The sequence below is a fragment of the Limanda limanda genome, chromosome 9 (genome assembly GCF_963576545.1).
Source record: "Limanda limanda chromosome 9, fLimLim1.1, whole genome shotgun sequence".
NCBI classification, from domain to species: domain Eukaryota; kingdom Metazoa; phylum Chordata; class Actinopteri; order Pleuronectiformes; family Pleuronectidae; genus Limanda; species Limanda limanda.
The window spans coordinates 24680785-24692936 of NC_083644.1; the positions used below are offsets into that span (position 1 = coordinate 24680785).

General features: G+C 43.2%; 3 protein-coding genes across 5 annotated transcripts in view; all 3 read right to left on the minus strand.

Moving 5' to 3' along the window:
* The window catches only part of crocc2 (ciliary rootlet coiled-coil, rootletin family member 2), a 37585-nt gene extending 29731 nt beyond the window's left edge, over positions 1-7854 (minus strand). The window contains exons 1-3 of the mRNA XM_061078429.1: positions 7798-7854; positions 6701-6854; positions 6449-6564 (exon numbers count right to left, since the gene is read on the minus strand). Of these exons, the coding sequence (XP_060934412.1) occupies positions 6449-6564; positions 6701-6854; positions 7798-7854 (327 nt within the window). The remainder of the gene's footprint in view (positions 1-6448; positions 6565-6700; positions 6855-7797) is intronic.
* Positions 1387-3775, minus strand: LOC133010451 (dynein intermediate chain 2, ciliary-like). Its single transcript, XM_061078033.1, has 2 exons — positions 3734-3775; positions 1387-3378 (listed from the first exon to the last, which is right to left on the minus strand). Exons 1-2 carry the CDS (start codon positions 3773-3775, stop codon positions 1387-1389), a joined length of 2034 nt encoding a protein of 677 aa, XP_060934016.1.
* Positions 7855-8355: 501 nt separating the features above from the next.
* On the minus strand, positions 8356-12105 carry klhl30 (kelch-like family member 30). Of its 3 annotated transcripts, none has more exons than XM_061078572.1 (7): positions 11332-12105; positions 11043-11196; positions 10451-10537; positions 10147-10302; positions 9767-9955; positions 8937-9082; positions 8356-8811 (listed from the first exon to the last, which is right to left on the minus strand). In XM_061078572.1, the coding sequence occupies exons 1-7, from the start codon at positions 12103-12105 to the stop codon at positions 8560-8562; spliced, it is 1758 nt and encodes a 585-aa protein (XP_060934555.1). In that variant the 3' UTR covers positions 8356-8559. The 3 variants fall into 3 exon arrangements, with proteins under 3 accessions (XP_060934555.1, XP_060934553.1, XP_060934554.1); XM_061078570.1 differs by having other exon boundaries at positions 11043-11241; XM_061078571.1 differs by having other exon boundaries at positions 11043-11222; positions 11328-12105.
* Between the last annotated feature and the right edge of the window lie 47 nt (positions 12106-12152).

Consider the following 12152-nt stretch of genomic DNA (forward strand, 5'->3'; position numbering starts at 1 on the left):
ACCAAAAGCCAATGAACAGTTGTGAATATGTAGTGTCTGGCTGCTTTCTCAAGACCAAATTAGACATATCAATATACTAAGCCTGAAATTAAACAGACAGATTAAGATAGTCATAATATATGTAATATATTCAGTGATATGAATCCTTTGGCAGTAAATGCTGAGGGAGAAAGCTAGATGCATGTTCGACTGCTGGCGTATATGTTAGTTTCATCCGGTTGCCACAGTAATTTGCCTCGAGGGCATTGCTTAGCACTTCACATTAACATCACACAACAGCAAAGCTGCCAAACTATCATGCTGTTCTTCAGGGAGAAAATAGTTAGGAGGAGACAGGAGTTTTCACGGAACAGACGAGTCACAACAGGAGTCTCATAATGAACCTCTTGACTTATGAGACCAAAAAAACAACTCTCAGTTACATTAGCAGCTATGATATCTCTGATCATTCTGAAGAAAAACAAAGGCCTTGTACTAATCCGTCCACTCCACTCTTCAAATCACTACTTAGTGGTGTCAGTATGAAATTCCAACTACACTAATGTTTTATGGCTGGAACTCAACAGCCGGGGTAAGCCTAACTGTGATGGAAGTTTTCTTTATGATCTCGTCAAGCACGGATACGGTAATGGTAAATCAAAGGATGACTTGAATTCTGCAAATGACGGTATCTTTGCTGTGTTAAGATCCTGTTCGTGACGCCAATTTGTTCAGTACGTTTTCTGGAAGCTGGTGAAAGGAGAACTCAGGCAGCAACTGGTGTCTTATCCAGATGAGTTTAATGTAGACTTGATGCATTAAGGAGACCAGAAGATGAAACAATATGCAAACGCTAACAGAGTAACATGAGCAATTGTCGCACCCTGAGTCAAAAGAAGTCTCCCACAGCATCCCAATTTATCTCCCTTATCTTGCGTCACCCATCCCAACACCGAATGCACAAAAGCTGATGTAATATGCAAAAGAAGAGTCAGTGCCTCTCTGTCTGGGAATCTGAATTATATATGAAAGTCAATGAGCGCAGATACAATGTACTGCTAGCTGGCCCTATATCTATAAACTGACTATGGGTACTGCTTGGAGAGAAGGAAGATTCTTTGGAAAGTGTGAGAATGTCTCTCACAGATTTAAAAAATGTTCCCAGTGTTGCCCATGTATCAACTACTGCAGTATCAATCATGAATTATTAATAGCTTATGAATATTGATTAACAGCTCAAGGAAGATCAGAAGAAAACATTTTTAATAAACATATACACTTAGTTTTCTTGACATGTCATTTTTACTGTTGCACAAACTGAAATTCACAAATGGGAAGACTGTGAAAGACAGTAACAGATTGTATCAGGTTTGTGTGTTGGAGAGTGAAACATTAAACTGGGTGTTGCTACATTTCCTGCAGCTCACTGAGCAGCTTCTCCATTTTGGCGACTTCCACTTCTGGACCTTCGGGCAGCTCCTGACCCTTCTTAGCCTTGGGTTTCATGCGCAGGTTAGGGGAGAGTTTGAAGCTGGTGACGTAGCCTCTGTCGTCGCCCACTGTGAGGGTGGGATTGATGGGGTTAAATTCCAGGTGCGTCAACTTCGTCCCTTTGGGCACAACAGACTGCCGACAGATAGGCTCATATTTGTTGATACTGAGGTCATAAACATGAACTTTGCCATCTGCTGTGACAGCACCAAATACAGTGGAGGAAGATGGAGACCAGGAAACATCTCCGACAGCAGCATTCAGGTCAAAGGTTAGCAATGGACTGTTGAATGTATGGTTCCAGACCTTAACGGTCCAGTCCAAGCTGCTAGAGATGAACACTTTTGGGTGGAAGCAGTTCCATTTCACAGCATCCACTGCCATGGTGTGGGCAAAGAAGGTCTTCAGTATATGGCTGGAGTAAGTCTTGGAGCACTTGTGTATTTTCCCTCCCTCTGTGCCAACTAGGAAGAGAGAGTCGATCTGTTTGTGGAAGTCAAACGCTGTACCACAAGTGAACATGGGCGACTTTGCATCTTCTGTCCCTTCAGATACAGCACCAACCAGATACAGTCTGATAATATCTGTGTAGAGCAGCTCATTCTTAACAAGTGTCCAAGACACAACACGGCCATCAGATGACACAGAATAGAAATTGTGGTGGTTGTCCATGTCATTCTTCTGCCAGCGTACCTGCCAGACAGGGTCAGTGTGCTTGCCAGTCTTAGCTGTGCTTTTGTGCACAGGCTCCACTCCTTTGTTGTTCAAATTGTAGATGGCCACGGCGCCATCATGAAAGCCCACCGCCACCAGGTTACAATACTGCTGGTGGATGTCGAGACACAGAACGCCAGACTTGGTGGGGTAGATGTACTCTGGAAACGACGAGTTCTTAAACGAATAGAAGACAACCATGCCACCTCCTTGGTTCCTGAAGTCGTACGATCCCATGCCCACAGCAAACAGGTCATCAAATTTGTTATTCCAGCAGAGGGCGGTGACAGACAGTGTTTTAGCTTTGTCATATTTAAACTTCCACAAAGGGAGAAGGGTGCCCTCCTTGTCCTTGAACTCATCGGAGGCATCTTCAAAGTATTTGAAATGTTGCGCTTTGTCATCAAATGTGTTTTGATGGATCATTCTTTCAGAGATCTTGGATGCTTTTCCTACTTCAGTGAGGTTGTCGCTCTCCGGCAATATCACCTTCTCCGGAACTGTGTCTTTCTGCTTCTCTTTATTTTTTTCTATTTTTGCCAGCTCCTTCTCATGCGCATCATAGTTCTCCCACGGATTAGCATTGGCACAGAAGTTGGTGCGGTTAGGAGGTTCAGTCTGGACGCTTTTTTCCCTTAATGGGTTATTGAGGGTCTGGCTGGCCCTCTCACTGAAGTTTATCTGGTTGGGAGGCATCTTGCCAGTTTTGGGGGCAACTCTACTTGGTGTGTCTTCTTCTCCAGCTCCCTCCCCTTCATCTTCTACAGGTGTAGCCGGGGTTTCACTTATAAGCTCATCAGGTTCAGCTCCTGTTTCCTCTGTTACAGCATCTCCTGGGAAACCCTCTCCGGCTATCATTCGTCTGGCCTCATCAGAGTCTTGATGTATAAGGCTGCCCTCCAACACAAAGTGAACAGCCACTTGTTCCACAACAACAGCCTTGTAGGAGTTATCCTTGAAGCTGTAGCGTACAATATTTTGGGGTGCATGTGGGTTGTTGGCAGTCAGGATCCTCGTGATGTCCTCTTTTAACTCAGCCTCAGTGAGCTCCAGTTGATCTACAGGTTTAAGAGGTCGTTTCCCATGAGACTCATCCCAGCCCGCACCCTTTTCCACACGTTCCTCATCATCCTTTCCCTTCTTAGCAACTTTGGTTGGCTTTACTCCACCAGGTGCCTTCTGAACAGTTGTGCCCTGTGAAAACACAAACTGTGAAAAGCTGTACGGCTAAATGTGACAATCGCATAGTGGAAGAAGCAATAATACTTACTCAATAGTAAGTGTGCTGCTTTCACCTCTTCTCAACTTTATTTACAAACTTGTATACAAACATCATTACAGGTAACTGCTTGACACAGACAATAACCAGTTACCAGCTACAGTTAAATAAACAAATAAATGAATATCAGTTCATGCAAAAACAAAGCACTTCATACAAACATTTAGTCAAGAATGATTTATAACATAACTGTACTGCTTTCACTTGTGGTGTCACAACTTAATGTTCAACTAGTTAGAGCCAGCTAAAGTAAACTAAGGCGATGCTTACCTTTTTCACCGAGGGTGCAACCTTGCTGTTTGGCACAGCCATCGCAAAAAGAATCCGGTTTGATGTTTTGATCGACAGTTGTTTGGTGAAGGTCTATATTTCCACTGAAAGTATTAGAAAATAAAGTTTGAAATAGAATTCGCTTAATAGCAGCTGCCAGCTCAGTAAGGGCGAGCTCAAATCGTGGCAGCGGTAGCTTGTAGAACACTTCCTGTGGCAACCGAAACTGCCACTGATTTGTAAAGGCAGACAGACAGAGGCCTCTAAACAGATACATCAAAGGCTTTTTTATGTAACACTGTTTAGGCCCCTGCCTTTGTTCTAGCACTGTTAAGTGGCAGCTGCCTATGTTGCCACACTGTTTAGAGGCAGCTGTCCCAGTTGCCAAAAGTGTTTGGGGAAGTTTTCTTCCCACTGTAGTTGATCTCAGACAGTGGCGGCAACTATCTACGAGCAACTACAGTTGGAAGAAAACTTCCATCACACTCACAATACAATACTCTATGTAAGTATATATATATACCCACGCCATTGTATTTTGTGTATAGTGATTTTGTCAGATGACACTACAGTTTTAAAAACAGTATCTTAGCAGCGTAGTGGATTGGAAATGGCTTGGAAGTGATGCTGGTTAAGATTCTTTTTCATTGACTGATTTTAAGTTGTGTGTTTTTCCATTGTTTCTGTCAATCATTGTCAACAGACACAGACACACATTAAAATGAGAAGGACTTTGTTAAGAATTCAGCCTTTTTAAATATGAGCAGAGAGAGCCAGAGAGAAGCAAAGGGCTGTAACTGGCCAGAATTCAAATCCGACCAGTGATATCTTGAATACGCTAATAAGGATTTAGCTAGTTTCCATTAAAAGTTGTTAATTGTGGTCCCACAGCATCTTTCAGTTTCACACATTAACCATAAACGGCCCAGCCATATACTAGGTTTTGACCTAGTCTTGTTCTGTTTCATGACTTTTCACACATCTAAAAATATCAACAAAATAAATATGCTATATATATCTGCCAAGCTAATTAAATTATATTTATAGCCTTGGCTTTAAAATAAGTTCCAAACGTAAGGCAAACAGCGGGTGTTCATTAGATTTAAGCAGCAGAAAGAGCGCAGTGTTATCACAAATGCCTGCTTTGTACACCGTGAAAAATGAGCTTTTTCTTCGACAGTCTCGAGGGAGGAGGCCAGTGACCCTGACAATTTTCCCCCCAAAACAGCAGCCGCAGCACGAAGGGGGCAACCATGGGGGGTTATGAAGGGGGACGCCGGTTCTCGTGAGCACAGGGGGTCTGAGTCTACCTGAACAGACCACAAGGAAAGCCTTCATGAATCCACCCTCCTCTCTCTTATTTACTCTTACAAACACATACACCAAAGCACATGCATGCAGATGCTCCAATGTGCACACACACACACAAGCAAACAGTTCTTGTGAAGACCCTCACTGACATAATGCATTTCCTAGCCACTAACCGAAATTTTAACTTAATTCTGACCTGAATCTGAACTTAAGGTCAGGTTAGAATTACCTAACTTAAAGTCTTAACCTTCAAACAAGTTGTGAGGACATGGTAAAATTTCCTCACTTTCCCAAAAAGTCTAAACTCCATAAGGTCTGTAACTCAAACTGGTCCTCACAAAGATAGAACTGCAAGTACACGCACATGTGTAGTGTGTACTGTGTGTAGTTCCATAGCCGCTAATTAAAGAAAAATGTATGACATAAAATATGTGCTTGTGCCAAGTTACATTAATTCAATTGGGAGTCTGTAAATTCTGCCCTGAGTTTTCACTACAGTACATGCAAAGCTGTTTCAAGCTTCCCACAGTGTTTGTTTGTTCAACTCCGAAAGGCTTTCCCTGCTGGAAAGAGCCGTGCTGCACTGATGTTTACTGTAACCATATTCCATTTCAAACGCATGGGGCTTTTTGCAGTCAATGCTCCAGTGTGGCTCACCCTCTTGATCTCATCTCCAAACAAAACTGCATAAATTTACCATCAACAGTATTACATACTCTGACTCCTTTAAGATCTGCTTTAACATCTGACAGCGTTTAACAATGTGGCCTCATTTAGAGCTAGTGTGGGAAACACTTTAATTTGGAGATATGCTTTATTGGGGTTCAATACAGTCACATGTTGACAGTATCATAATTATGATGTTCATGAAAAGACTACATGCCCTGTATATCCTATTCAAAATAAGAATGAGATGAAGACGTGTATAGTTTTTTATATTTGGTGGTTTTGGTCATTTTTGGTGACATCGGTTACAAAGCAAACTGTACTAGAATGGCATTGTTACTTGTACTCAGTCGAGTACATACCTCTGCCAAGGCCCTACAGTCCCCCTTACACTAGATTTCAGTCACTTTATGAAGCCACATTTATATTCACCAAATTCAGATTATTATTTGGATCTGCCCCAAATCGCACACACTTTTTAAAATGCCCTATGTCACAATGTTAAAGAAGTTGAAAACAATTTCTGTATCTGCCTAGCGATCCGGATCCACACTCAAAATGACCACATACCACATCCTACCACAGAGTCTTGTGGAAATCCTTCCAACTGTTTTTGTGCAATGCTGCTAAATAACAGAAACAACAAAAGGAATGAAAACATAATCTCCTTGAGTCAAAAAACGTGATCAGTACTCCACACCCTGACCTGAGTGTGTTGCTGCCCTGTGTCACTCCTACCCTGTCTGTGAGACTGGCATGTTTGCCTGGCGGCTGGTCACGGTCCATCTGCCTCGGAGACAGCTGCTCCCTCAGGGCCCTTCTCTCCTCCAGCTCACTGACCTCACAGCTCTCACCTGAGATGAGGAAGCAGATCATGCATACTGAAGTGTCAATCTCGCCACTCAAGGTAAAATAATAACTGCTCTCTAGCAAGGCAGCTCTATTCTCTCTGCTGGATGTGTGCCTTTCAGTTAAAGCTCTCTTCCCTACCGGCCGGCTGCTGAGCCAGGTTGCGGGTGATGATCTGGCGGATACGCACTGAGACAGGCGTAGGCGAGACATTGGACTCCTGCCCATCACATCGAAGTGCCAGAGTCCCCTCTCCTGAGCAGTCATCAGAGTGAAGCAGGGATTCCTCCAACTTCTAGAATCACAACAATCAGCCCCACACATCACTTAGCTGAGCATTAAAAGGCCAATTTTATTACGGTTTGACTCAGAGGAGTTCCAATAACAGGGCATGACAAAGTAGTGGCTCTCACTAAGTACAAATACATAAGTATAAACAGTGTACTGATTCAAAAGTAGTCATATTCATTTCACAGAATGGCCCGTGGAGGTTTAAATGTTATAAATGTAATATAGTTGGATTGTTGTGATTGCTTTATTATGACGGACGTTTGTTTATTGCAACCATTAGACAAGTGTGTTTGGGACATTTCCATCTAAAAGAAAAGCACCAAATATAATATTGTTTATATGAAACTGTTCCATCTGTAGATGTAGTGGATTAGAAGTATAGGATAGCATAGATTGTATATAAAGTACTTAAAAATGTATTTATAGACAAAGCTGTGCTTGTTTCCACTAAAGAAATGCACCGAAATAGGAACTTGTCTGCTCGGGTTATGTACTTACTTAGTTTGATCATGTACAGTGAGAAGATAATGAGGTGAAGCTGCTGTATCGAATTGTGCATGGAGTCTCAGGTCAGGATCTCTGATTCAACATCTGCCTTTCAATACTTGTGTAAGTTATCTAATTATATGTCTTCAAGTAACAAACCAGAGTGGTTTTGTTGTATTCATAATATCTATCTGTATGATGCTACTTCATTTTATTTATTTATATATTACAGTAGATTTTAGAGGCACATACTTTTATCTTGAAAGTATCCACTGCTTACATTGCACATATTATTGATAAAAAACATTATCAAGGAATACATACGTGTTGTTATGGATACAACTACCCAGCAGATACTAACTAGTCAAAAAACGCATCTTTTACATGTTAAAGTATCCTCCGTTGAAAATGCATGATAAATAGTTGGCTCAGCGTTTGTGTGTCGGTGTTGTGTTACCGACCTGAATCACAGCCTCCAGTCGAGGAGAGCGTTCACCTGGCTCCCGTTGACCACTCATTGCAAAGCGGCCCCAGCTCTGATAGTAAAGTGTTAGAGCTGCAGCGTGCTATGTGTGGCTAATAAAGATCAGGACAGGAAGTTGTCAAATGTCGACTCTACGAACTACGAACAAAATGCAACACGGCCGGAAGCTGCACAAAGAAAAGCGCTTGAGAGTGCAGAGGTTTAAAAAATCACAGCCTGAACTTTTTCATCAGGAAACTTTTGGAGCGACAACAAGCTAACTGGTCCCAGGCTCCGTTGCCAAGGTTACCACGCGCTTCCGGGCCTTCGCCATAGTAACAGAAAGCTTGCCTTGGTGTTTCCATGGCAGCACAGACGCATCGAGACAAGCCAATGGATTCCGATGGGTTAATGATCAAGCTGCTAATGGAAACATGGACAGTGGGTTTACCTGTGGCTGACAACACATTTTATAAAGAAGAGGAGCCCACAAATTGTTTCTTCAATTATTTAATGACTCACAAGCTTCATTTAGCAACACAACAAGTCATCCACATATCAAACACATAATAAAAAGTCTATGTAAATTCCAGCTGAGCTGCCAAGCCGGTCCTAAACTCAGTCAGCAATACCTGAGGATCATGTGAACTATTGTGAAACACAAGGACATCCAGTGATAAACAAGTCAAACACATATAGATAGGAACACGTCTCTGAGATCTCTTTTGACCCCAAGTTTGGTCTGGTCAGGGACACAAGGTCATTGTGTTAAATCTGTGGGGAAAAGCTCCGGCCACTGGGTGGGGTCGAGGAAGATGGTGCAGACCCCGCTGTAGAACCAAAGTCTGGGCAGGAAGCCCTCCACCTCCCAGGTGTCGGACGCCCGGTTGTAAGACTCCACTTCCACCCCGTAATCGCCCTCCATACCTTTCCAATGGCCCCCAGTGACAAATAACATCCCATCCAGCGTTACCAGGCCGCCATTCTCATGAAGCATGTGGAGAAGCTGGACCTGATGAGACGTGGAGAAGTAATCAAATAGCTCAATGTTAACTGATTATTTCTGCTATATTCCTGCAATAATTCATTATACATAATATTAATATGAATGTTGTCAGCAGTGATTCCTGAACCCACCTTCTGCCACATGTTCGCCTCTGGATCATAGCAGTAGACTTTCTTAGTGTTGTCGGCGACCAGATACACAATCCCATCAACGCAAACAGAGCGAGGAGAGGACAAGTACTTGGGGATAAAGGGCGAACATATGCTGATCCAATTATCTGTAAAGAGCATTCAAATAAAGAAAAGAGAAATATCCATTTAATCAACAACCTTTTTATAGAACAATAACCTAGATGAGACTGTTAACTTTATCCTTTGACTGTTATATGGGGCCATTATTGTTGCAACATTATTTTGATTCGATAATTCTGATTCTAAATTCACAGTTCCAGATTCGTGTAAGTGTCTCAAATCACAGTGCATATTTTTTCACACATTTACTGATTATGCACACAAAGATTGAGATACAGTAACGCAACTCTCACACAAATGATTTTGCTACATTATTGTCCTCCTAGAAAAACAACTACATTCACATACAGTACGCTGAGGCTACAGAGAGAATTTTCATGAAAAAAATCGAATTTGTTTCTTCATCACATCTAAGATCTGTAGATACAGACATAACATATGGTGGAGGGAGTATAGATCATTTAATGTAGATTTATTGGGAAATCTCAGATAATAAATGTTACAAAAATCCTTGAGTATTAAAAGCTACAAATGAATCCACCAATAGGGCTTGTAGAATTCTCTCAATACTGTGATGTATCTTCAAATGTTAGTTTTTTCTCTTTCTTTTTAATATTTACGTCACAAACCTGCTAATAAATATTTGAGTTAGAAACAGGCAGGAATATTTTATCCCTTTAGTAGTAATACAGGTATCCGAGCATCCTTACCTATAACAGGGTTGTAGCACTGCATGGTCAAAGCATTGTACTTCACAGCACATGAACCAATCACATAAAGCTTCCCATGACACGCTGTGGCGGTGAAGTTAGTCACATATCTTAAGGCGGGGCAGGTCGTGGCCCACGTGTCGCTGTAAGGGTCATAGTGCTCCACCTCCACTTGGACTGATGTTGTACCTAAAGGAGGGAAATGGGAGAAGAATGAGTCATCATCAGTTTGTAAATGCTGCCCTGTTTTTTGAGGCCATTCATCCACTAAAAGAACTAAAATCAAAGCATCAGAGACACTGAGAAGTCAATAAGCGTCTGGAGTGTTTCAGTGCACTGCTGGATTCAGGCTCCTCATGCAGGACTATTTATTTTCTCACCTCCGATGACGTAAATCTCCCCGTTGAGCACCGCCGATGTGTGGTTAGTCCGAGGCCGGAGCATGGGCGCCACAGTCACCCACCTCCCCTGCTTTGTGATGTACTTCCAGGTCTCTGTGGTCGACCAGGTGTTGGTATTCGAGCCTCGCGAGCCCCCTGTCAGAGAGACCAGAGCACTTGGTCAAAAGTCTGACCACGTTTCGCATTATTCTCGACAAACCTGGTGAGTTCTGCTCAAATCCATTTATCGTCACTCCTTTGATGTTCAACAGTAAAGTTTCTGTGTTGCTCACACTTCACCCACCTGTGACATACACGTCATTGTTCAAGGAGACCATGGAGTAACCCCACTTGTTGGGGTTGGGGAAATTAGGGAGCTCATGCCACTGTTCTGCAGAGAAAGAAAAAAAATGAGTTAACTTTTGTGACTCATTCAGGAAAAAAGACAAATGCACACCAGGGAAATTAGGTAAAAATACACTAAGTTCCTCTCGGAACTTTTAAGTCAAAAGTCAGTTATAGAAGGTTATTGCTTGCTGGCTTGCTGGCTGTCAATAACTTCAACTATACTTGCAAAACTTGCGAGTATGTGGCCAGAGATGTTTTGCCTCGACATAAAACCAGAAATCTTCCCATGTAATAAACACGATGAAGCCGCCTTCTTCCAGCTCTGCACAATGAAACGCTCATTTTAGGAACCGAGAAGATGATGCAGTTTTGTCACATCTGAACCACTTTTCTGTCGGGCTGTTTCTGCGTCAGCACTAAATTTAACGACCTGAAAACACATCTGCCAAACTGGTATGAGGAATCAGGCAGACGTTTCCTAACAAATATCTGTTGCAAAATGGATTGTGAACTTAAAGAAGCTTGGTAGAGAAAATATTTATTTTTACTTGTTTTTGTGTTGTAGAAGGCACAGTTCCTCGGCAGCAGTCTTCGTAGTCTTGGATCTCTGTCTTCATCCTCATCTGAGTCATCGGAGTCTTCGTCCTCCAGCGAGCGACCTCCCATTACAAACAGCACCTCTTGCAGGTTTGGTTGTGGACTCTGAGACATGACACTGTCCAAATATTCTGATGACAAATCCATTTTCTAGAAAAGTAAAAGCGATGATTGTTTTTTCTAGAAACCTTCTCACATTACGCAAACCAAGATAAGAGCCAGAAGAAGAATGTCACTAACCTCTCTGTGAATTTGCTCTACTGCCTCTCTGCAGCTGGGAGAGGCCTGAACCAGACTGTCCTTCAGCAGGGTGTCGGCCAGGTAGTCCAGGCTGAGGAGAGCCAGGCGGGACAAGGTGAGGAGCTGGGTGAGGTGGCAGAGGCGAGAGTCCTTGTGGTGACTAACCCACTTCAGGATAGCCTCCACACGAGTGTGTTCTGACCGAATTTGCAGTCCTTCATCAGACAGGCAGGAAACCAGTCTGTCTTTGGCCAACAGCAGAAACTCCTCACTTTGTTGCACTGCCTCAAAGTTCTCTAAAAGGAAAGCCGAGGCTTTGGCGACCACCTCTGGGCAGCCGTGGATCTCCCCAAACTCCAGGATTCCCAGACAGTTGGTTCCATCGATCTGATGCTGGAGGTATCGGCTGCATACGGTTCTCACCGACTGGAACTGCAGCTGGCTGGCGGTGCAGATCAAGCCCTCCACATTGCTCTGGTTGATGGTTAGTTTGCCCGTGTAGGCAAAGTCCAGCAAGTAGCTGAGGATGTCAGGATCAACATCTTGAAGCTCCACGCGGGCGCCAATGCTCTCCACAAATTCGCCCGAGAACATGCAGTGAAAGTACTTGCTGCAGAGAGCCAACACGCCACGGTGACAGGGGAAGTCCCGACCGCCGGCGCTCAGCGTCACATCCACCAGTTTGGGTTGAGTGCGGAGGGAGCGCAAGCCCTCGAGGATGCTTTGAGGATGAGATGACAGGCAGTAGTCCAGATCATCCACATTACGAACCATCGTCAACAGGTGAAATTTCGGTCAAACCTTTCAGCGGGACGGTCAAA

Excerpts from the sequence above, each read along its gene's own strand:
- klhl30 (XM_061078570.1), bottom strand. The coding sequence starts at position 12,105 with ATGGTTCGTAATGTGGATGATCTGGACTACTGCCTGTCATCTCATCCT. Across the intron at positions 11,242-11,331 it reads TAGAGCAAATTCACAGAGAG|AAAATGGATTTGTCATCAGA; the intron begins GTTAGTGACATT and ends TTACTTTTCTAG. Across the intron at positions 9,083-9,766 it reads GTGCTACAACCCTGTTATAG|ATAATTGGATCAGCATATGT; the intron begins GTAAGGATGCTC and ends TGCTCTTTACAG.
- LOC133010451 (XM_061078033.1), bottom strand. The coding sequence starts at position 3,775 with ATGGCTGTGCCAAACAGCAAGGTTGCACCCTCGGTGAAAAAG. Across the intron at positions 3,379-3,733 it reads TTGCACCCTCGGTGAAAAAG|GGCACAACTGTTCAGAAGGC; the intron begins GTAAGCATCGCC and ends GTGTTTTCACAG.